Source organism: Danio rerio, chromosome 19, assembly GCF_052040795.2.
Source record: "Danio rerio strain M-AB ecotype USA chromosome 19, GRCz13ab, whole genome shotgun sequence".
NCBI lineage: Eukaryota > Metazoa > Chordata > Actinopteri > Cypriniformes > Danionidae > Danio > Danio rerio.
In genome coordinates, this window is record NC_141039.2 from 29053224 (window position 1) to 29077882 (window position 24659).

General features: G+C 37.9%; 2 protein-coding genes across 4 annotated transcripts in view; both read right to left on the minus strand.

Moving 5' to 3' along the window:
* Nucleotides 1-2914: 2914 nt before the first annotated feature.
* Nucleotides 2915-12079, minus strand: zbtb12.2 (zinc finger and BTB domain containing 12, tandem duplicate 2). Of its 2 annotated transcripts, none has more exons than XM_087294577.1 (5): nucleotides 11780-12079; nucleotides 10932-11158; nucleotides 10073-10264; nucleotides 6772-6963; nucleotides 2915-6522 (listed from the first exon to the last, which is right to left on the minus strand). In XM_087294577.1, the coding sequence occupies exons 2-5, from the start codon at nucleotides 11139-11141 to the stop codon at nucleotides 5503-5505; spliced, it is 1614 nt and encodes a 537-aa protein (XP_087150703.1). In that variant the 5' UTR covers nucleotides 11142-11158; nucleotides 11780-12079; the 3' UTR covers nucleotides 2915-5502. The 2 variants fall into 2 exon arrangements, with proteins under 2 accessions (XP_087150703.1, NP_001038349.1); NM_001044884.1 differs by having other exon boundaries at nucleotides 5099-6522; nucleotides 10073-10267; nucleotides 11780-12048.
* A 1651-nt stretch (nucleotides 12080-13730) lies between these two features.
* sacm1la (SAC1 like phosphatidylinositide phosphatase a) overlaps nucleotides 13731-24659 on the minus strand; it is a 40814-nt gene continuing 29885 nt past the window's right edge. Inside the window, exons 14-20 of one of the 2 annotated variants that reach the window (NM_001044878.2) lie at nucleotides 24365-24503; nucleotides 21419-21488; nucleotides 19031-19103; nucleotides 18855-18948; nucleotides 18682-18774; nucleotides 18441-18498; nucleotides 13731-15794 (exon numbers count right to left, since the gene is read on the minus strand). In NM_001044878.2, the coding sequence (NP_001038343.2) occupies nucleotides 15658-15794; nucleotides 18441-18498; nucleotides 18682-18774; nucleotides 18855-18948; nucleotides 19031-19103; nucleotides 21419-21488; nucleotides 24365-24503 (664 nt within the window). In that variant the 3' untranslated portion in view covers nucleotides 13731-15657. The remainder of the gene's footprint in view (nucleotides 15795-18440; nucleotides 18499-18681; nucleotides 18775-18854; nucleotides 18949-19030; nucleotides 19104-21418; nucleotides 21489-24364; nucleotides 24504-24659) is intronic. The other variant, XR_015515991.1, reaches the window with a different exon arrangement.

Below are 24659 nucleotides of genomic sequence, written 5' to 3' on the forward strand. Positions count from 1 at the left end.
GACCGGTACATTGACCGTATTATGGCTACCGCTGCACCAATTTGCCTGTCAATTTCACGTTCCTCACTTGTGAGCAAAACCCTATACCTGAACTCCTCGACCTGGGGTAAGGACTTTCAACCAACCTGGAGATGGCAAGCCACCTTTTTCCGGTAGAGCACCATTGCCTAGGACTTGGTGGTGCTGATTCTTATTCCAGCCACGTCACACTCGGCAGCACACCGCCCATGCAGTGCATGCTGAAGGTCCATGTTCAATGAAGCCTACAGAACAACATCATCTGCGAATAACAGAGATGAAATCTTGTGATCCCTGAACTACATCCCCTCCAGCCCAAGGCTGCACTCTGAAATTCTGTCCATAAAAATTATGCCCTGCCGGAGTCCAACATGCACGGGAAACAAGTCTGACTTATTGCCGGCAATGCAAACCAAACTCCCACTCTCTTCATACAGGGATGAGACAGCCCTTAACAGAGCGCCTATGATCACATACTCCCAGAGCACCCTCCACAGAATGCCATGAAGGACACAGTCGAATGCCTTCTCCAAGTCCACAAAACACATGTGGACTGGTTGGGCATACTTCCATGAACCCTCGAGCACCCAGCTGAGGGTATAGAGCTGGTCTCGTGTAGTCACTAACATAGCAAAGCATAATAACTAACTTGCACTAGAGCGTGCAAACAAAATGCTAAACTGAGGTATAGTAAATTGTAAAAAAAAAAAAAAAAAAAATGCTTTAAACATAAAATAAGCTATGAAGTGCTAAAAATGCAAGCCTTTTTTTTTTTTACCTAATTAGCGGTTAAAAATATTATCAGATGACTGCTTACCTCCGTATGGACAGCTTTCCCACTGTAACCAGTCTGTCCCATCAGCTCGCCATGTACGTCAGTGGACTTGATATGCAGAGGAGATGACCACGACAACGGGATTTGAGTCCAGTAAAGAACGGTTCCAGGAAGCAGGTTTTTTTAAACAAAAGAAATAATAATAAAAAATAAAAAATAAACAAGTACAGGGTGAGAATGTGGTAAAATCGTAAAAAGTGGTAAAAGTCAGATGAGAGCTTTTCTTTTTCATTTAGGGAAGTGGGTGGGTGGCTCAGTCGATCGGTCAGTTAGTCAGTCAGTCATTCAATCATTCAGTCAGTCAACAGCGGCCTCTGGTGGGTTTATGTGAGAACAGCAGGTGCGAATAGCACTCGCGAAAAAATTAAGAACTAAAAAAGCGCACACAGCGACCTCTCCTGGATTTGAGAAAACAAAAACTGCAAAAAAATGTATATGTATTTCGCAGTCCCCAGAAATATATAGAGGTACATCTTCAGAATGAGCCTGAGTTGTAATTACCTTTATGGGACCAGCAATGTAAAATTAATTCACAGCAAAAAAAATTTGTTTAGACAGTCATTTTAATTAGGCTTCCATTAAATTAGTGACATACAGAGACTAAAGTTACGCTACAGAAAAATGACATGTTTTCTTTCGTTCCTTCACGCCACACTAACTTATAAACATATTTGATACTTTTTATATTAAATGTTTAGCACTTCCAGAAGCCCTACAAATACCTTCACTGTGCATTTATTCTTATCTGCTCACTTGTACTTCTCACTTGACTTTTAACCTGTAAAAAAACAAAATCTGTGCTCTTATGTGAAATAAAGGGACAGTTCACGCAAAAAAAAAAAAAAAAAGTTCTATCAAATCTTACGGTCCTTAAAAACAAAAATATACTGAAAAAAAATTGAGGTTCAAACATCATTGGACTATATAAACACATTGGGTATATAAACACAAACCTTTAATTTCAGCCAGCCACCCTCAGAGCTTCCAGTGAAGTTCTTTCCCCTTCTTTCCATTATAAAATTGCCACCTTTAAGATCTGATTTCTTTAAAAATTTGTGATCTTCACTGCCTGATATAGAACATGAAGCGGGTCTCAAACCTGACAAGAAGTACTGCATTAAATTACATTTCTTTAAAATATGAGTTTATTTTACTCCAATATTGTCAGTGGTGTTTCTGCGCTAATCCTAACAGCAGTGGTTGGTCTTTTATCACTTTTAATGCTTAAACAACTAAATGAATGCTGAAGTCTATTTAAATTAATGTATTGTAATTACATTACAACATTCATTCAATCATTTTCTTTTCGGCTTAGACCCTTTATTAATCCGGGGTCGCCACAGCGGAATAAACTGCCAACTTATCCAGCAAGTTTTTTAAGCAGTGGATGCCCTTCTAGCCGCAACCCATCTTTGGGCAACATCCACACACACTCATACACTACGGACAATTTAGCCGACCCAATTCACCTGTACCGCATGTCTTTGGACTGTAAGGGAAACCGGAGCACCCGGAGGAAACCCACGCGAAGGCAGGGAGAATATGCAAACTCCACACAGAAACGCCAACTGAGCCGAGGTTCGAACCAGAGACCTTCTTGCTGTGAGGCGACAGCATTACCTACTGCACCACTGCCTCGCCCACATTAAAACATCAATGCTGTAAAAGGAACCTTATGAAATTGAAAATAGTCAGATTAAGCTTTCACCGTAAGTTTATCACTGGCTGAAAGTCAATAGCTGTGCATATACCACATTGCAAATAAGTATAAGATCATTCAGTCTTTCCAGGCTTTAGAGTTCAAAAGCTTTGGCAGTGTTCAGCCTGCAAACTGATAATTCTGAATCACTTTGAAACAAACAAATCATTACATGTTGGTTACAAAGACGTACATTTTTACCTAATGTGCACTGATGCATGATAAAGCCTGATTTATACTTCTGCGTCGAGTTACCAACGTACCCCAAGGCACAAACCTTGTGGCACATATGTAGCCGATGCTTATGTGATTATAATGTGGCAGTGGCTCAAACACACATTCAGGGAAGAAAGACACAGGTACCAGTGAAACTTCTACAACTTTAATCACAAAATATACACAAAAAAGTTTCCATCTGTGAGACTAACTGTGCGTTCACACCTAAGGCAGCGAAAGAGTCAAAGTTCACTCTTGCCGCCCTGACAACAATGTGGTCTGCCTTTAAAGTTCTGTCGGCGAGAGCATCAAAATTTGCTACATTGAGCTCATTTAAAGGGGCTGTTGCGGCAAATTACTTACATTTCCACATAAAACATGCTTTCTAGCGTACAAATGTTGCACAATTTTTATCAAATTTATTTAACTATGGAAGATCAAGTTGTTGTGTGTGGTGTGGCTTTGCTCCACTTATCCAATATGTGTCCATATGTCTGAAATATTCTGAAGCAGCAATACTGTCTTGTACTGTCATTATAGTTAGTGAGATTCCTTTTTAAAAAAAAAAAACATCAATGATGCACATCAACTCTCCAGTACTAATCAAAAAACATAGTAAATAATTGGAAAATAGGCAACCACAATAATCAAACCCTTGGAAACAACTGTGATTGGAACCAGGACTGTGTTCCCTGGAATCCTCTGAAGTGGTGGGCTTCTACATTCCATTTGCTTGCCGCCAAACCGTATCATAGCTCATTACCATAAAGCTGACTTCATTTCAACTTTCCTTGATGCCCACACCGGCGAAGATGCACCTTGCCGCTGGCTTCCATTAAAAACTTATGACTTCCGGCGCCTTTGACACTTTCACCGCTTTCGGTGTGAACACATAGTTAAGACTTGTTCAACAACCTCCGCTATCAGCTTTGCTCCGCTCCCTAGGCCCTACCCTCTACCAAGTTGGCCAATCACAAATATTGTACTCTGCTTTGTGACGACACGTAGTTACATTTTTTGGGAGGTGTGTGCCAGGGTCTGTGTTAAGGTACACGACTGTGCAAAAGTTATGCCAGACGTCCCACATAAACTCGACACAGAAGTTTAAACTGGCCTTAAGCCTACACATGTGTATTGAGAAGGTAAATAAAGGTAAATTCAGATTTTATTGTAACAACCCACTCTGACGATCTAAACTCCTCCCCCAGCTCCACTCTCATTGTTTCGCTGCATCTCCAGGTAGTTTTGGGCAGTGCTGCACCACTGCCTCGCCCACATTAAAACATCAATGCTGTAAATGGAACCTTATGAAATTGAAAATAGTCAGATTAAGCTTTCACCGTAAGTTTATCACTGGCTGAAAGTCAATAGCTGTGCATATACCACATTGCAAATAAGTATAAGATCATTCAGTCTTTCCAGGCTTTAGAGTTCAAAAGCTTTGGCAGTGTTCAGCCTGCAAACTGATAATTCTGAATCACTTTGAAACAAACAAATCATTACATGTTGGTTACAAAGACGTACATTTTTACCTAATGTGCACTGATGCATGATAAAGCCTGATTTATACTTCTGCGTCGAGTTACCAACGTACCCCAAGGCACAAACCTTGTGGCACATATGTAGCCGATGCTTATGTGATTATAATGTGGCAGTGGCTCAAACACACATTCAGGGAAGAAAGACACAGGTACCAGTGAAACTTCTACAACTTTAATCACAAAATATACACAAAAAAGTTTCCATCTGTGAGACTAACTGTGCGTTCACACCTAAGGCAGCGAAAGAGTCAAAGTTCACTCTTGCCGCCCTGACAACAATGTGGTCTGCCTTTAAAGTTCTGTCGGCGAGAGCATCAAAATTTGCTACATTGAGCTCATTTAAAGGGGCTGTTGCGGCAAATTACTTACATTTCCACATAAAACATGCTTTCTAGCGTACAAATGTTGCACAATTTTTATCAAATTTAACTATGGAAGATCAAGTTGTTGTGTGTGGTGTGGCTTTGCTCCACTTATCCAATATGTGTCCATATGTCTGAAATATTCTGAAGCAGCAATACTGTCTTGTACTGTCATTATAGTTAGTGAGATTCCTTTTTAAAAAAAAAAAACATCAATGATGCACATCAACTCTCCAGTACTAATCAAAAAACATAGTAAATAATTGGAAAATAGGCAACCACAATAATCAAACCCTTGGAAACAACTGTGATTGGAACCAGGACTGTGTTCCCTGGAATCCTCTGAAGTGGTGGGCTTCTACATTCCATTTGCTTGCCGCCAAACCGTATCATAGCTCATTACCATAAAGCTGACTTCATTTCAACTTTCCTTGATGCCCACACCGGCGAAGATGCACCTTGCCGCTGGCTTCCATTAAAAACTTATGACTTCCGGCGCCTTTGACACTTTCACCGCTTTCGGTGTGAACACATAGTTAAGACTTGTTCAACAACCTCCGCTATCAGCTTTGCTCCGCTCCCTAGGCCCTACCCTCTACCAAGTTGGCCAATCACAAATATTGTACTCTGCTTTGTGACGACACGTAGTTACATTTTTTGGGAGGTGTGTGCCAGGGTCTGTGTTAAGGTACACGACTGTGCAAAAGTTATGCCAGACGTCCCACATAAACTCGACACAGAAGTTTAAACTGGCCTTAAGCCTACACATGTGTATTGAGAAGGTAAATAAAGGTAAATTCAGATTTTATTGTAACAACCCACTCTGACGATCTAAACTCCTCCCCCAGCTCCACTCTCATTGTTTCGCTGCATCTCCAGGTAGTTTTGGGCAGTGGTCCTTCCGTGCTGCTCCTTCAGGTGGCGCCGCAGAGCAGGCTTGTGGGCAAAGCTGACATGGCAGTATGCACAAACGTGTGGGCGCTCCCCGCTGTGCAGGTTCATGTGGTCGCACAGTGTTGACTTCTGAGTGAAGGTCTTGTGGCACAGGGGGCAGGAGTGAAGTTTGGACACCCCGCGGTGGACAATCATGTGGCGGTTGAGGTTACTGGAGTGGCTGAAGTGCTTCCCGCAGCATGGACACACGTACAGCCTATGCGTCGACAGGGAATGCATCGCTAAGTCCTGCGTTGTGGAAAATGCTAGTCCACACTGCTCACACACTACTGGTCCTGTTACGCAGGACGTGGATCCCACCACTGCCACCGACTCGTCAGCAGCTCCACGTTGATTCGAAGGTGCTCCTACTCCCATTCCCTCAGCCCCAGCAGAAGCTTCCACACCAAAGTGTGCTGGACCTCCATCAGGGCCAATCTCTCCTCCTTGTTCTTCTCCAGCTCTGTACTCAACGCGGACAGAGCCATCTGCGAGATGCTGATTGGACAAGTAATCAGCCCCAAAGTCAGCCCCGAAGCTACCCATGATCTCATCCGGGGTTGGAAAGCGCCAAGCCTCCTGATAGTTACCCAAGAGCTTGCGGTCCTTTAATGTGTATCGCTTCCTGTGTTTGAAGCCTCTTCCTCTGCCTCCCCTGTGCTCTCCGTGCCTCCGTCTCCATATACGACCTGCACCGCGGAAGCCACCACCTTTAGCTCGCCCTTCCATGATGGAATCCTCTACCCCCATGTCTAGCTGACAGTGGTCGTCTAACACAACAACTGCATGTCTGTCTTCCTCCTCACCACCAGTAATCTTTTCTGGGTCTTGATGATCATCGTCGATGTGCACCTGAAAGATGTCGCTGTCCTGCAGATCGTCTCCCTCTAAGTGGCCAGATGCATTTGATTCTCTAACCTGGTTTGGTGAAAACAAATTAGGTGAACCTGTTAGAAGCAAACAACCAAAATAAGACCTGATCTACCCTACTTTTTTGAATTTGTTCGATCTGACAAGCATGCAATAGAGAAATGGTTTATATTCAAGTATTCATTAGCAAGGCTCTGCTGTGTGCTCCTCTGAGATCAAGACTCATAACAAACCTACATACACTTTATATAATATATCATATTTATTAGCATGTTTATAGCATTTAAAGATATTTACATGATGTAAGACCAAATCACTGTCATCTTTGTGATGGATGTTGGAAAGTTCAGCATCGCAACCCTGGAGCTCCTTTCCTGAACTGTGAGGATGCAGTGAAGCAGTATCAGAAGGTGATGAAATAGACCCCAATGAATGGGAACTTCCACTGACAATCACCGGCATAGACTGAGGGTCTTCTGACTTCACAGTCTGAAGATATAAATGGGACAAAACAGACAGGAAAAGACAAAGAAAAAGAAGAAATTGAAAGAGTAATAATAATTTTTATAGGGAAACTTCAACCAAGAACCACAAAATATCTTTTGCAGAATAGATGAGGTATTCAAATGGATTTACACTTTTAAGCTCCAACAAATATAATGAGTAGTAATATACAGCACACATCTAAAATAATGAAGGAGTGGCTTCACGACAATTCCGTAACTGTTCTTGAATGGCCTAGCCAGAGCCCTGATTGAGCCACCCAATTTAGCATCTCTTGAGAGCCCTAAAAATGGCTGTCCACCAACATTTACCATCCAACCTGACAGAAATGGAGAAGATCTGCAAGGAGGAATGGCAGAGAATCCCCAAATTCAGGTGTGAAATACTTGTTGCATCTTTCCCAAAAAGACTCATGGCTGTATTCGATCAAAAGGGTGCTTCTACTAAATACTGAGCAAAGGGTCTGAATAATTAGGACCATGCGATATTTCAGTTTTTCTTTTTTAATAAATCTGCAAAAGGGCAACACAGTGGAGCAGTGGGTAGCAAATCGCCTCACAGCAAGAAGGTTACTTGTGAGAGCCTCAGCTGGATCAGTTGGCTTTTCTGTGTGGAGTCTGCATGTTCTTCACATGTTTGTGTGGGTTTGCTCCGGGTGCTCTGGTTTCCCCCACAGTCCAAAGACATGTGCTACAGGTGAATTGGGTAAGCTAAATCGTCTGTAGTGTATGCGTGTGAATGGGAGTGTATAAGTGTTTCACAGTGATGAGTTGCAGCTGGTAGAGCATTCACTGCGGGAAACATATGCTGTATAAGTTAGTGGTTCATTCCGCTGTGGCAACCTCGGATTAATAAAAGGGACTAAGCCGAAATTAATAAATCTGCAAAAGTGTCAACAATTCTGTGTTTTTTTGCCAATATGGAGTGATGTGTGTACATTAATGAGAAAAAATTAACTTAAATTATTTTAGCAAATGGCTGCAATTTAACAAGGAGTAAAAAAAAATGAAGGGGGTCTGAATACTTTCGGTACCCACTATATGCTTTTTACACAGCACTTAACCCTGGGATATCATGATTCAAAACACAGCTTTGTACCCTAATACATTTAAAATGTTTCAGACCCTTGTAATTTGAAAATAGCGTTAGCTCCACATTTTACCCATGCTTACATTGTACTCATGCTTATAGAACAGTAGTTAAAAATAAAGACCCAAAAGAACAAGCAGTGTGAAGCGTAATTACAGATAAGCCAGGATTTAATTTATATAGGGTTTAGGATGAACCTTGGTTGACAATCTCAATAGTAAAATGCCCTCTAGGTCACTGAAACAATAAAAGAAATATTGTAGAGGACAGTGAACAAAAAATATAGCCATTCAGCTGATTAAAGACCAAACATAAAAGAGACTTAAGTCACATCCTTCCTGATTTCGGACCTCTGCTTCCCAGAACTAAATTTATGGGTTTGACAAAAGCTGTTAACGCACTGGAACTGCAAATTTCAACCTCAGGTGCTGTTTATACTAATGCATTTTTGTGTTAAAATGCATAGGCGCAAACCATACTGAACTGAACTAAACTGAACTTCAACACTGAAAATTGAACTGACACTTACTGACCTGACACATTACATGGACATCAGTAATTGAATTATTTGCTTTAATCCAATTAAGACAATGATAAGATTAGGGTGTTTACATGAGTTGCTTTTTGAATGTTTCTACCATGATCGCGTTTTGCATGTTATAACGCATAATTCGATTAACGTTATTGCATCAACGCACTATCCGCATTTCATTCGAAGTTTCATGCAAATTCGGGTGTTTCATTATTTAATTTGTGGACTTTAACTGCAGTTTGGAACTTTCATTTTCATTCACAAACATTTCATGCATGCCCTCAGTGACAAACGAGATATTGGATGCAACTATGACCTGCTGGAAGTTTTGTTTTTAATGGAAGTTCATACCGCATGCTGAATGGAAGAAAAAAAAAACTCAGCATTTCACGATATTGATGTCTGTGGTCTGCACTGACTGGGTAAGAGCAAAGAGTGTCAAACAGCCGTGTGTGTGTGTGTGTGTGTGTGTGTGTGTGTGTGTGTTTGTGTGTACTATCTTGTTGCAAAACGCGGTGAAAAGTCCTACATGACGGTAATAGTTCAATTAAGGTGTTTACATGTCTGCACTGCACTTCAATAATGCGAATAAAATCGGCATACTGCACACATTTTAATTCGATTTCTCTTTAGTTCGATAACGACCTTAATCTGATTAAATTAATCAAAAATCGCTGTTTACATGGTTAACTCTTAATCAGAGTATTGTCTTAATCACATTAAAATTAAATTATTCGTGTCTATGTAAACGTAGTCAATGTTTTAATTCACTATAATCTTCTATGTGAAGCTGCTTCGACACAATCTACATTGTAAAGGCGCTATAGAAATTAAGATTGAATTGAATAGGTTTTGTTATGGTTATGCCAGGCATCCACACTACTCTGGAATCTTCAACTTGCAAAAAAAAAAACGAAGGATGGACTAAAAAGCAGTCTTTTGAAAATGGAGGTATGGATATCCACAATCGCTCTCTGACATCTCTGGACTATTTCAAAGCATTCTCTGATTTGTCAGATTCCTGATGCTGGAAAAATATATGCATACCCAGTGAGCGCAAATGGTCATCTATTGGTGTGTAAAGTTTGGACAGAGATCGTTTTTCTGAAACACAATAAAAACTCCAGGCTCTACAAAGAGAGTTTCAATTTAGTGAAATGAATCAAAAATGGAATAATGTAAACATCACCTTAATGCACTCTTACAAGTGTGTATGCAACGAAAGAGCATTGTTTTTTACCTAGACAACAAGGGATAAAGTCGATTTCCAAGACAGACCCTTTCAACTTAAATGAGCAATCATCCTCTACCCAAACTACTAAAACATTGCATGTGTTAAGAATCTGCATATATGTAAATGTACATCAAATATCTTTAACAAGTCAGTACTTTCAAGAATTTCTGGCTGAACTTTTTAATTAAGAAGAAACAAGGTCTGTAATAGTGACCATTATTTGAGGTTGAGATACTTACAATGGGACTGCGACTCCGGGGCTGCATGTACTGGCTCAGTGCTCCTCTGCATTTCTCCACCACATGCTCCATCTGCAGGTAGCTGGCAGCAGTCAAGTAGTTCACAATCTCTTTGGCGCTGAACTGCAGTATCCCTGTATAACAGGACTGGAGGAGTTCAAATACCACTGTTGAGCTGTGCAACATTGAAACCTGCTGGAAAGAGAAAGACAGAGCCACTGTTTGTTCACAATCAAACCAACAATTTCAATTGTTACTTGAACGAAGGCAGCTTTACTTAGAGAATAAAGAAATAAGGAATACAGGAAACATTTCATGTGTACCAAGGGTGCCAATAGTTTGGACCACGACTGTATGTGTTGATGAATACACATTTAGAAAACAAATATGAAAACAGAGCAAACTTTTATTTCAGCACTAAGATTTCCCGAGAATATTTACTTAACTCAAATAGGTTTTCTGAACTCATACCATTGATTAGAGACAGCGTTGCTATATTTTAGAGACACAATGTTCTGGTAGCATATCAGAGCCCAAAAAAATCGAAGTAACAAGTCAGTTCTCATAGCTAGATGAGGTGTTGAAATTGGTTAATAAATAAAAGTCTATGTGAATATTTACTTTTCAGAAATGAGGAGCGCCCACGAATGGAAAGAATGAATTACATATTTGCCTGCAATGCACAACTGTGATATACAGGACCGATGTCTCTTTCTGCATTAAGTCTGTTGCACAGTGAATTCAATATGGACAACTTGGGTTTAATTTGTATCCTATTTTCAGGATACCAGTTATTGTTAAAACATTTTTTTTCATGAAATTCCAACTTAGTAATTCTAGTGCATGAGAAGTCCCTCACCTGTAGCTCTGAAGAGGGGTTCAGGAGAAACTGGTCCCTGAGAAATGCAGAGCAAGCCGCCAACACAACCTTGTGACCCCTAAACATGCGTCTGCCCCCCGCCATAATGGTGACATCACAGAAGTGCTGCTGCGACCGCAGGGAATTCATGTTATTTAGGGTGGTGTCTCCATGTCCAGGCAAACGGAAACTCACCACTTCCACATCCATGATCTTAGCACTGGAAGCTAAAGGAAATAGGGCATTTATTATATTAACAGTATTAAATAAGAACACACACAAAAATACATGAAAAGATTAATATTTACTTATTAATAAATAAATGAATTGTTTGTTGAATTTTTTGTTTGCTGTAGACTGTATTTTGTTATTAACTGAATGATATAGCCAAACATATCCTAAAAACCCTTAATGTAAAACCCTTTCGACAAAACTGGAAAAGTGTAAACTTTAGTGAAACTTTTAAAAATTATATATATTTTTAAAACTTATAATACAAAATATTTGCTAATATTACTGTAATAAAACAACAAATCAATGTGGAAGTTACATTTTACCTTCATTAACCTCTTACGTATCTTTTTATTTGTGCTACTGGTGGATGTTAATAGTTAGTAAATATGCACGTAATATGTAAAATTACACAACAGAAACATTTTTTTTTCAAAATTAGAATGATCTTATGACACTAATAACAAAGCAGAAGCACAAATGGTCATTGTTATTGCACGTTTATAACATTGTAGCTAAAGTAGCTCAACACTGTAGCATCTTTTATTTCAGCCAGACTAACAACACGCTGTTCTCGCTACTCTAAAACACGACTCCGATGAGCAATGTGAACTTACTTGATTGATTTCGAGAGAAGATATCAAAAATGGTACAGTACACAGACACGTTATGATGTCTGGAGATCAATTCAGCTCCGTCCACATCACTGCTGGAGCGAAAACGTGAAACTAAAACTATCGAGCTGATCTCGTTTAACCGTACAGAAGTCTTTTCTCTTTGTGGGTCTGCTTTCGGTCATACCTACTACATATTTATAATGTGTTCCCAGTGTTTTTAAAACAATTACAGTAAAACACGCAGAATGAAATGAAGTCGGAAAACTTCACAGGAGATTTCCAAACCGAGAGATGATTTTCAAAATAAAAGCCCCGTGTGGACAACATAAACTGACTTGGCGACGTAACGCTTAATGGCGGCTGTTTCAAGATGGTTTGTTTACTTCATGACCCGCATGCGTGTGAGGCAGAGCAATCTGAAACACATCATTTTGAAATTGTTATAAGATTACATTTAGTTAAATGCATTTGTATGTACAAATTAAAATGGCACTGTTTAGTCTGTGAATTAATCATTTTAGAAGCGTAAGTAAGCTTTTAAATTATTAATTACTTGGCGGATATTTGTATAACCACATGGAGGCGCTGTAAATTCATGATAGAAAATGATAGGACAACTACAAAGGCTGAGATTTATTTAATTGTGTAAATAGAAAATATTTGATTTGCAAAAGAATATAGAAGTGCAAATTATTAAAGTACAATACAGAAAGGTCACCAACCAATTTTATTTGTTAATATTTCTGTTAAAAGACATCACATTTTAACATACTTCTGTTATTGGAGGTCAAGATATCTCACTATATGATATTATGTTATAGTTAGTATTAATTACTAAACTAATATTAATTAAATAAATAATGTAAGTGGTTGAAGCTAAGACTGCATAGATCATCTGGATAATACTGTCTTTGAAAGATGCGTTCAATTCATGTCTCCTGAGATTTCTTCAGCTGATTTTTTTTTGTTATATCCCAGTCCTTTCAGTTAATTTACTGACAGGTGATCAAAAATACAGATCGTTGTCTGAAAGCTGCTCTTGGTTGTTTTGTTTTAATGTAATGGTTTTTCCAATTTTGATCTAATTTCCAGAGGAACTGCATTGCAGTGACAAAAATGTATGTTTTGCAAACCTTGATTGGACATATACATCACAGAGAAGTCTATTTGGTGTTTGTGTTTACATCTGGATATTTATTAGACAACATTTATCCTTCTGCAAAATGTCTATTAGACAATTGTTTGGACATTATATAAACATTACATCTTGATAAGTCATTTGGCATGCACCTTTGTCCAAAGCGTGCAAACTTACAAATGACTTACAGACATTTAAAATGTCTTTAAGATGTTTACATTTTATAATGTTTCAGCAGACCACTTAAAGTAGTAATTCTAAGAAATTAAAAACTGTAGATTCCAAACCATCTTCAATACATCTTGCGGATGTAAGTGTGCAACTTGTTAAAACCAAGGACTGCAGAAGATCATCTCTGAACACACGTGAAAACCTTGAAGCAGATGAGCTACAGCAGCAGAAGAACACACCGATGACGCTTGTGTCAGCTAACAATTAACTAAAGCTACAGTTTCTGCTTGACCGGTGCTGTAACATTCATATGGAAGGGTCAGAATTTGGCACAAATAACGAGAAAGTATAAACGTATCCTAACTTTCAGGCTGGTTGTGGTGTGGTTTATGTGATTTTTCTTGACACTCTTTGGACCTTTTAACAGTATTGCTTGTATTATGAAGTAATTACAATTATTATGATTTTACTAAACTCAAATGGCTCCACGGTCAACCTGTTTCAATCCAACAGAGGCAAGGCAAGTTGTACAAGACAAAGGTGCAAGACAAAAAGGTGCAAGACATAGAACCTTTTTAGACATGGTACAACTAGAGATTTGCATCATAGATGTGTTTGCTTGTATTAATAAGAAACAACAAGTTGAACTTTATAGGTATCATTTATTAAACATGATTTCATCAAGAAACCATCAGTTACAGTGGTTGTAAATTATTTTAAAAGGTATCAAGAGACACCTCAATGACTCAAAACCAAATAATACCAAGGTTATGAGCAATGGACTTAAACTATGTGGTTTCCCATCAAAACAGTAGATGCTAGAGACTGATAAGGAGTGATAGACTAAATACAACTGATGTAACGTCTTGCAAACTCTTTCCATATGAATAGTTTTAAATGTCCACAGTCATCAGAAATCCCACTGTACGGTTGAGGCATAAATTCTCTTGATCAGAGATAAGAGAGAAGATCAAACGGGATTTAAAACACTGCCAGGATCAAGTCCAAAAACACAATTAATATTGATAATATGCCATTTAACTCACTTCAAACAGAGTGAACCCTGAAAAAGAAAGCTATAATCTAGAGTAATGAAAAACCATATTCATCAGTCAGTGATGGAAGAATCTGATCAAAAATGTCACTTTGATTGATCAATCAGAAAGTGCTATCTTGCTGCAAACTACACTGTACAGTACATTATTACAATGACACACTTATATTTTATATCTATATCTATATATATATTATTAATCTCTTTCAATGTACAAATTGAACATCATATTTATATAAGTAAATATCAAGCATCCATGATGTAGAGTTGCTTCCACCCAGTGTGTTCTATTCATCTCCGCATCTAAAGAAAATGAATTAAATATGCCCCAACTGAATTCAGTGAAAAAGTCACGGGAAATATCCTGCTGAAATGTTCCATATGACTCTGTTACTGTATATTATAATTTCCGGGTGACAACAAAACACATTTAAAGGCATCAGAATCTACATTCTTTGTTTAGATGAAACCAAACTGATCCGGTTTTTAAGGTATTGATGAGTTTAAAGAAATCCATTCACCTTTGTCAAAATTTAAATGCGTTTCGCTTAGACTAACTGACCGGAATGGGGGGTATACATCATCATGCATGTAAACATGACAACATTTTTAAAAAATACACTCTTGTCAAAAAAAAAAAAAAAAAATTAAGTGTGAGCATTTTCTGAGAAGTATTTTCCATGTAATGAATTGGTAATGTTAAAGACAAGTGCCGCCAACCACCAAGTAAAGAGTAACTTAATGCGAGTCATATCTGTTAGCGTTCATTGGTCCACAAAGAGACATAAAGAAACTACACAGGAAAGTGCTGTTCATATTTTCTGTAAACTCATAAAGAAACAGTGCTTAATTCCTCTCTTTCTCCCCCAGCGCGGCCTGCAGCTGTCTAATTTTATCATTTATGAGAGACACAAAACCATAAATATGCCGACAGGACAAAAGGAAACCACATTAAAACCCAAACTGCCACTGCAAAGAACAACTCGCAAATATAACTGAGGCATAAGGCTGATTTCGGGACAGATTTGAAAGGACAGAAATGGTAATAACGGAGGGATGAGTCACTGGTGCATTGTGTAACATTCCCTTGCCTAGCAATCTAATTACAATAGACCTTCATTGATCTGTCAACCCATAGTCTGGGCGAATGGCCACACGTCTGGTGTCCGATATCATAAAGCTGAAACTCTAGAGCCAAAACAATAACTCTAATTTCACAACGGGTCAATTGAGATCGATCGCCAAAAAGTAGCAGCGCAATAGCCTTTGAAAGGCGATACAATGGCCACAATGCAAATCTTCAGCAATCCATGTGTAATTCTGAACTGATGCAACTAAATTGGCGGGGAAAATTTGGACACCATGTGCCGTGATTCAAAAACATTTGTAGTGCAGATAGTAAATTATAAGGTAATACAGGCTGTTGTATTGCTCTTCTGAAGAAGTACGGAGAGCAGGTCATCATAAACTCTTGTGGGAAAATAAAGAGGAAACAGTGATAAGAAATCTCCATATTTAATCCATCTTCTCTTTTTGGACCAGTTTGGGTGCATCAACAAACTCGCGTCCATTGACCACGATGACGGCAGCGGTGAGAGCACTGGCCATGCCCCAGAACAACACGTACGCCAGAGTCTCCGTCCAAGTATCACCTGATAAACAGTACAGAACAATTATTCAAAGAATAATCAAGTCGTACAATTGTAACACACATCTGTTTCAGGGTCAATGACCTATAAGGGTGTCCTATATATTTTTTTTGCAGATGTAGTTTAAAATATGAGCCATGTTGTCAAAAGCCACTCTTCCACTATCAATCCGAATGATTCTCTATGCTTAACCATTCTATTTTGTGCTTATACAGGCCAGTCAGCATGGATATGGTTTCTTTGTCCAGTGTGGTGCAGATAATAAAGCTCTCTGGCATTCAATACAAATGCGCCAGTCATTGCCTTAGTAATGCAAGTTTAACGTAAACAACCATATGGATGATGATCAGATATTTTTGTTTCGCAGATGTAACCCTGCCAGTCCTACACCACCCAACATGCTCTGAGATGGGATTGAACCGGCCACTTTCCGCATGGGACTCGGTTGCTCTACCAAGGAGACTAAAGACCATGACCTCTAGTGTCTATCACTAGAGCATGTTTAGAGGTCAGAGGAGTGAGGTTTACCTGCACAGCACTTCACTAGCTGGCCTCTGCTACACTCACCCCTCTAAACCTCACTCACATATGGGTCAAGGAAACCAATTTAACCCTGTCGGTCCTACACCACCCAACCCACTCTGAGCTGGGATCGAACCGGCGACTGTACGCATTAGATTTGGTTGCTCTAACAAAGAGACTAAAGACCATGGCCTCTTTTTCTGATATTTACTTTGTTAAATAACAATAAATAAATAAATAGTGCAATTCTAATTAAGGCTAATTTATACTCAGGCGCAGCCTTAGCGCAGTCACATTGCCCACGCCGTCGCTGATGCCGACGCGCACCTCTCAAAAAATTTGACTACATTTAGTATTCACATATATAAGTATTCACATCGCAACAACGCGTAGCGCAAGCTCTGTAATTAGTCAGCTTTGTAGCTGTGACGAGTGTAGGCCGGACCGTGAGATGTGCGAACCCGTTGGAGCGAGTGTTAACAAGTGTTGAGCCCCGTGAAGTAGCTCTAGATGGAAACTGTTGTTTTGTGTTTACCTTATGATTATTGTTGCTGCACGTCTGCCAGCTCCTGCCTCTGAATGAGCAAGTTTTAGCAACTTGTACATAAAGGTAGCATTCAGAAAAAACAAAACAGCCACAAAGAAGCACAACACAGAGGAACTTCAAAACCTACCGCCAGCTAGCGTTATGAAAGTGTTATTGCAGAGCAACGCAAACAGCACGCATAAGTATAAATGCATGACTATGTGCAAGACAGGCGTCGTGGGTCATGCCGATCACTCCACACAGAAGTATAAAATAGCCTTAAGCCTGCTATTGAGAAACATACAGCCAGGCAACAGAGTGGCAACATCAAATATGCACTCTCTACCAGCATGGCTTAGCATGATTGTCTAACCATGCCTAGAATTCTGTGCTGAGTATGGTTTGTAATCATGCTGTGCCATAACAGGATTATGTAGAAATGCAACTGGAATTGTCCTGGATATTACGTTCAGTGTGATAGTGGAAAAGAGGCAAAATTGTACTGCTTGCATTCAGGTTGGTAACAAAAAAAAGTATACATAATTATTTGTGTATATAATATTAATATTAAGGATGTTTATTATGTACACAAAAATTGTAATTGTGTTTTTTAAAGTTTTTTGGGGGACATTTTTGTCATGATTTGACAGGACAGAATGACGACCGAAAGTTGCAAGGAGAGAAAAAGGGATTGGAAAAGGTCCACAAGCATGTATTTGAACTCGGGATGCCTGAAGTGCCTTGAGTAGCAGTAGGCTATCTGCACCGTCTCCTACTTGTTTTAATGCTACACATGCTGACAATTTTTGTCACTCAAAAAATAAAATAAATAAATAAATAAAATAAATATTCATCTCAATATTTAACACTAAATTAAGCACATAATCTTCATCTAAGGTGATCATTTTCATAGAAGTTTGTGCTTTTGTTTTGACATTGCAGAAACCGGTTCTCTTCAAATAACGCCTTTGTGGATGGTTAGGACAAAAACATACAAAAAATATAAAAATATCCATTTTGACATGTGTCACAGCACGTGTAGTTAGAACATGGTGTAATGCAGTTAGAATCACTCTATAATTAAAATTATTTAGCCAAAAAAGGGAAGTTTTCTCTAATATTCTTAACATATGATTTATTTTTGTAATATCACACAAGCAAGACTTCCTGGATTAATTAACAACTATCAAGTCGCTGTGGAGTCTGACCACATGACATTCTTCATCCTCAACTAAGCTTGCCTTAATGAAATGTCATACTGTCTAATATTTTAAGAAACTTTTTGACCTTAACACAGCCATGAGAATCTGCAGCGATCTTCTCAGGGGGTGTAATTATAATTTCCCGTTTCGTGTTATCGCATATTGACTGCACCACATGACTTTGATTATACCAGTGTTTAAATATTAAAAAGCGGCTTTGTTAGATCTAAAAAAACAAACTAAATCCATGCTCATCAGTGAAGATGAGTATTCTAGGCACACAGCACACACAAATTTAATTTCAAATGTACTTTCCGAATACATTTATGCATCCAAACAACAAATGGGTGTCACGTCATTGACCCTGTTGCTTTATTCCACATTATGCTTTAATCTTACCAGCCATTAGGAGACAGATGATGCACATGGAGAAAGCCACCACCATAATAACAGGAAGCTGCAGGACAAATAACAGACACATATGAATAAAAAATATGCAGGGAATGACCAGCGGCAGCTTGTGGCGTTGAATTATAAATGTTAGGACTGTATCAGGCAGCTTGGACTAAACTTCTCTTTTAATGACCTCTTTTTTTTCTGTATTCTCTCTAACATCAAGCAATATCGTGACAGCACTGACCAAAAGAAACTTCCAGTCCTTCTTAACGTGCAGAGGCGTCAAACTATCAGTTTCATCCACGCTATAGTTCCCAAGGAAGAGATCGATGGAGTCCTGCGGGGAAAGTCAACTACTTAATATTCATGGCAGCAAACTGGGTCTGATTTCAAGACATAAAGACAATTCATACGCACTTGTCTGAAGCCATCGGAGAAATTGTTCTTGTAGTAACGGATCATTGAATTCCAGCCGTCCATTACCAAGCCCCAGTGAGTCCTCTTCCCAGTCCTGAGGTTAAAGTCGGAGGTTACAGCGGTAAATGTAATAAAAATAAAACGTAAAAAAAAACCCTGAAAGACGGATGGCATACCTGGTGAAGTCGGTTTTCAGGGCACCTGTTCCTGCGTACTGCTTAGCACAGGCATTAGCATTGTCTGCCCAAGCTGAGAGAAATAAAATATGAAAACAATAAACAAGGTTTCCATTTTAAGCCACATATCAATTTACCTGACTTTTGCATGACTTTCACCGACTAAAAAGCTTAATTTCCATAACATCTAATAAACAGAAAAACAGACCACTTTAGTGCTTTGCATAATCAGCTTGAATATAGCTTTGCAGGACATTAATAGCCACTAACAAAAGAACAACAATGCAATGACTTTTCAAAATCTGAAGTGCTTAATGTTTGTGTCTACAAAATTCTCTCTCTCTCTCTCTCTCTCTCTCTCTCTCTCTTTCTCTCTCTAATATTGATAAACTAATTGTAGTTTTACAATTTTTTTATTCAGCTTTTCTGTCGACTATTTGTAACATCCAGTCTTTGAGGTTGTTATTTTGAATACAAAGCTATTATAATTTATAGTATGTTATCCGTAGTTAAAGAGCTCTTATTTTGCATTATAAAAAGTCATATTTTGGATTGGGGTATCCAACAACAGGCTGATATGCATGCCATGTCAATAAACACTTTCATTGTCTTTTAATATGCTTTTATTTTTACCTAATTATCCTGACGACTCCCATATAATTTGTTCAGCGATTCATTTGTTCCCAAACCCCTCCCTTGCTTGATGCTAATCTGCACTGATTGGGCCGATGACCCAGTCTGTTGTGATTGGTTGACTTGGTTCAGATTGAGATGGAGAGGAACGCCCACCATGGTTATAAAGTAGCCAGAGTTCAGAGTATATGTGTGAGCCTAATGGAGGAGTGCATTAAAGGAATGCAGGTAAACACCAGCATATTGCTGTATTCTTGGCCATAACCCCAAGTAATAACAATGACCGCATTTAATATTAATCCACACAGTGGCAAAAGTCGAACTATTTTGAAAATGTGTGTAAAAACAGCTGTTGTTGGCCATAGCAGTGACAAACGGCAGTGAGTTGAGCACATTTAAATCAGTAAAGGAAGAAGCACACGTCACATTTTCAATGTGGTTTTGGACACGATATGTAAATAGCCCATAATTATTTAACCTGAAAGATACAGAACAAGCACTGATCTAAAACCGATATGCGTGGAGCAATTACAAGTTACAACACACAAGTAAATACATATTTTGTCAACAACAATAAAACAAGGTAACCATTTTAATCACACTTCACGTTGTGTAGAAAGGAGAAACACTTACAGGATCCGGGGAAAGAAGAAACTGGTCCACATAAACTGTGTAATAGTTACTGACAAAGTCCTGTACATTAATAGTCTTTGCTGATTCTTCATTTAATAACAAACAGCCAGCAAATTCTACAATGCAGCGTTTGTTATTGTATTACTCATAAGAAAAATCTGTAATCCTTGCGTCAGGATCAATCCCATATTTCCTTTTGCTCTGCTAGTGTTTGAAGGGAAAGGTGCGTTCACGTTTTACCGGATCCTGTACTTCAGGGATGTCAAACTCAATTCCTGGAGGGCTGCAGCCCTGCACAGTTTAGCTCCAACCCTACTTAAACACACCTGAGCAAACTAATTGAGTCCTTCAGACTTGTTTGAAACCTACAGGTTAGTGTGTTGGAGCAGGGTTCGAAATAAACTGTGCAGGGCTGCGGCCCTCCAGGAATTGAGTTTGACATCCCTGCTGTACTTCATATTTGGCAATGTTGATATGAGCAGGCAAAAATGCGAACTTAAAATGAATCATTCATTCAACTCTGAATTAACTCTTTCCTTATAGAATCAAAAGTTTTGACGCGGTGCACTTTTAGATTTAAACCTCAGCTGGATGTTTACCCTCACTTAGAGCTGTTACACACTGCAAGGAAGGTCACTTTTAAAAAACCCATAACAGGTACAGGCTTTTTAACAGGTACAACCTGGCTTAACTTAATCTACATTTCCAGTTTAAGAGTGTGTAAGGAATAAAATGGGACTGAAAAAAATTGTCTAACCATAACAATGAACAGCTTGATTTGAACTGAATCATTTTTAAGTTAACTAGAACTACCCCAGCATTCCACCTCTACTCTACTGCCTGCCTGACTTGCTGGAATGTTCTAAATTTTGTGCTATAGAAGTGCTAAAGAAATAAAGTTTAACTCAATTGAATCAATTTTAATTGATTTAAAAATATGGTACAAAAAATTGTAACAACTGTAAACTACAATTCAAAGTGACAAACACATTTTTTTTTAAATTCTATAATATTTCAGAAATCTCATGAACAGTGGGAATCTTGTGTAAATGCTTTATGGTCAATAATGGGAAACTTGTGTTTACTAAAGGAATCTGTGGTTAAACAAAGAAATAAACAAACCGTTTTTGTAAATCTTCTCAAAATCAGCTTGTTCCTCGATCTTCTGGCCAACGTGGAGGACACCCATCCTCTGAAATGACATACAGCCCAATATGAGGAAGTACACATGATGATAAATCAATAAGAAACCACTTTATGGATCCATATTTAGCGCCCTGAGACTTCTGCATTGCAAAAAAGTGTGGCCTGATTCACAGAATCCAGTTATGAAAACAAGGTTTACTGTATAAGCAGAACTGTTCGATCTTTTACACACTTTTGATGTTACACACGTGATGTTTATGGTATTTGGGTATTGGTATTTCAGTGGACTTCATCTCAGTAGTTAAAACTTACTAACAACCAAAAAAAAAAAAGAATAAATTTTTAAAATTCTAACAGTAAACATCTTTTAAATTTCACTTTCGTGCAATTCTCTTCATTAAAAACCGGTAACTATCACACGTGCATCAACAAATTCCTAATTTTTTGTTGCTTAGTACTTTTTAAAAATAAGTATTTAGGTATTGAGTAGGATTAGGAATGTAAAATAAGATCTTTCAGAATATGTTCTATAGATTATAAGTACTAATAAATTGTCAATATTTAAATAATAGACAGGTAACAAGCCACTATTTAACAGTTGAAATTGTTACCTAAAACTGTTAATCTTTTGTACAAAAACAAGCCTTTTTAGGGCTTTTATTGTTTTTGAAAATGTAAGACATACATAAAATATTGATATGAATTCGAATGATTAGACTTTTTTAAATTTAAAACAAACAAATAAACAAAAAACATAAAAAAAATATACAATAAAGAAAAATTAAAACAGAAAAAAATAATTTATGAAAATTAAATCTAAAATATATTTCTAACAGAAACCTAAAAATAAAAATTTTACTACATTTAAAAAATATTTGAAAGGCGTGTTTAATAATTTAAAGTCACCATGAAATGGAAGTTAAGACTTCCACAATAATCACTTGAAATGATCCTGAAATTAGAAAAAAATGAAAGATGTTGCATGATTTCATTCTTTGAGAATCAATAAGATTGTTGGAAGAATGGATAAAAGCGGAGCAGAGGCAAGACACAGCCTAACAGCCCCGCCCTAAAGGCATTCCATGTGACCAGAAATGAGTCATTTCAAGCAGGGAAGGAAAGGTTAGGATATTTGATTAAAGATTTTGAGTGCAAATACATCTGTTAAAAATAATGAAATGCACAGATACACTGTTTATAACAAGCACTACTATGTACAAATAAAGAGTATATTTTAAATAGAGTAAATAGAATTTTATTATGAATTTAAATTTAACAGACAAGTTGTCTAAAGTACAGATGTTTTCTTTTTTTAAATAATCCTTTTCCTGTTTTTCAAGTTTATATTTTAAACAGTAAACCAGGGGTGCAAAATGTTGTTAGCCAACTAAGGATGCAAGTTTCACTGTTACAAACATAGTTCATTGGTTTGGCGTTTCCCAAGCCATTATTCCAACAAATATTTGCAAACTTGTGTGGTGGCAACTACTGCTCTAGAGCTGTAGTTGTAAGCAGAGTTCCTGGCTGTGTTCTATTCTCAGTCATCCCCCCTAAGCCCTATTCATTTCTAACGTTCCAACATTTAAACTTAAAATAATATTAAAAAAAAAACATTAATCCCTCTTACATGTAATTTGCTTACAAAGTATTTTTACAGTTTAGTTTTAGCGATCTTCATATTGACAATTGCACTCCATTCATGGTGCACTTTGCAAACATTTATGCCATTTTGAAAATAGACATGGCTCATGATGAACGCTAAAGGTGACCTATGATTTAAAAGCCGAATCTACGTTTAGTCTCTAAAGCTTGTGAAAAAAAAAGAAGATAAGTTAGAGGTTTTGGAGTAGTAGGTAGCGATGTCGCCTCACAGCAAGAAGGTCACATGTTCGGGCCTCGGCTGGGTCAGTTGGCATTAGTGTATGAAGTTCGAAGTAGAATAACGAATTCAGAATTACGAGATTACAATATGTTTTAGCTTTGTGGTTTTATGTTTTTAAATAGAATATGGGATATTCTCAATAATATTTTTAAAGGAAATAAAGGCCCTATATGTGCTTTTTGCATATATTTTAATTAATATTAAAAACAAATACATGTTTTCATCAAAACAAACAATGGATTTGTTTTTTTTAAATGCATGTAAAACAATATCATTTGCACAAAAACAATTATGGGGATTTTCTCTAAAGAAGTAGTTACTCTACCCCGTTTAGAGCGTCTTGTGGAGGTTTAAGTTATAACTAACATGTTTCCAATGATGGATCTGCAACAGAGCAAATGTGGTTTTGGGAAATACTCGTCAACACATCGTTTTTTGACAAATGATGCATAATACTACGGCTGTTCAGCTGTGAGTTACACACATTGTTAGGGAAATGCAGTCCCGTCTGTAAGAAAATGGCTTGCTAATTTTCATTTGACTAAAACATTAAATAAATGTTAAAAAATTAAATACTTAAATAAACAGAATATTTTTTTTTTAATTAAAACAAGATAAAACACCATTAGGATTATACAAACCAAAAACATAATGTAATGAACATTAAAATTAAAATCAAAAGGGCGCTAAAATTGTAATTTTGTTAAAACTAATAAATTGCTGTCAAATTAAAATAATAAAAGTTTTATAATTTTAATTAATTACACACAGATAAAACTGAATGAGGAACAAATTAAATGGATAAAGTATAATTTGGAAGAAAAAGTCTGAGTAAATATTGACTTATTTTTAAATGTACCTAAATCAACCATGACCGAACAAGACAGCTTTATCAATTGCCGAACAGAGTGTTCTCATGAAAACTATGCAGAAACCAAAGAAAAAACAGTCGGCTTGCTATAATGGGAGCGTAAATGTCCTCAGCTGCGTCACATCTAGCTAATTAATGTCAGTGGTGTTATTTGTGACGGGGGTCTCACCTGTAGCTGGCTCTGCAGGGAGCGTCTGGCCAGCAGGCTCTGAATGACGTTAGTGCGGTCCAAGCAGTCCATACAGTTACTGCGGAAGGTTCCAGACTGCTCCGATAACACCTTCCCATCTGAGCTCACCATGAAGTACCTACACAATCAGCATTCAAGCACCAGATCAAAGCGAATGAGCGACAACATCAGAGACCACAGTCCCGCTGAAATGACTTGCAGATTTTGCACTTTCCATCTGCTCTTTGCAGACGCTGCATTTGTGTGCCATCTCCAATAGCAACTACATCCAAAA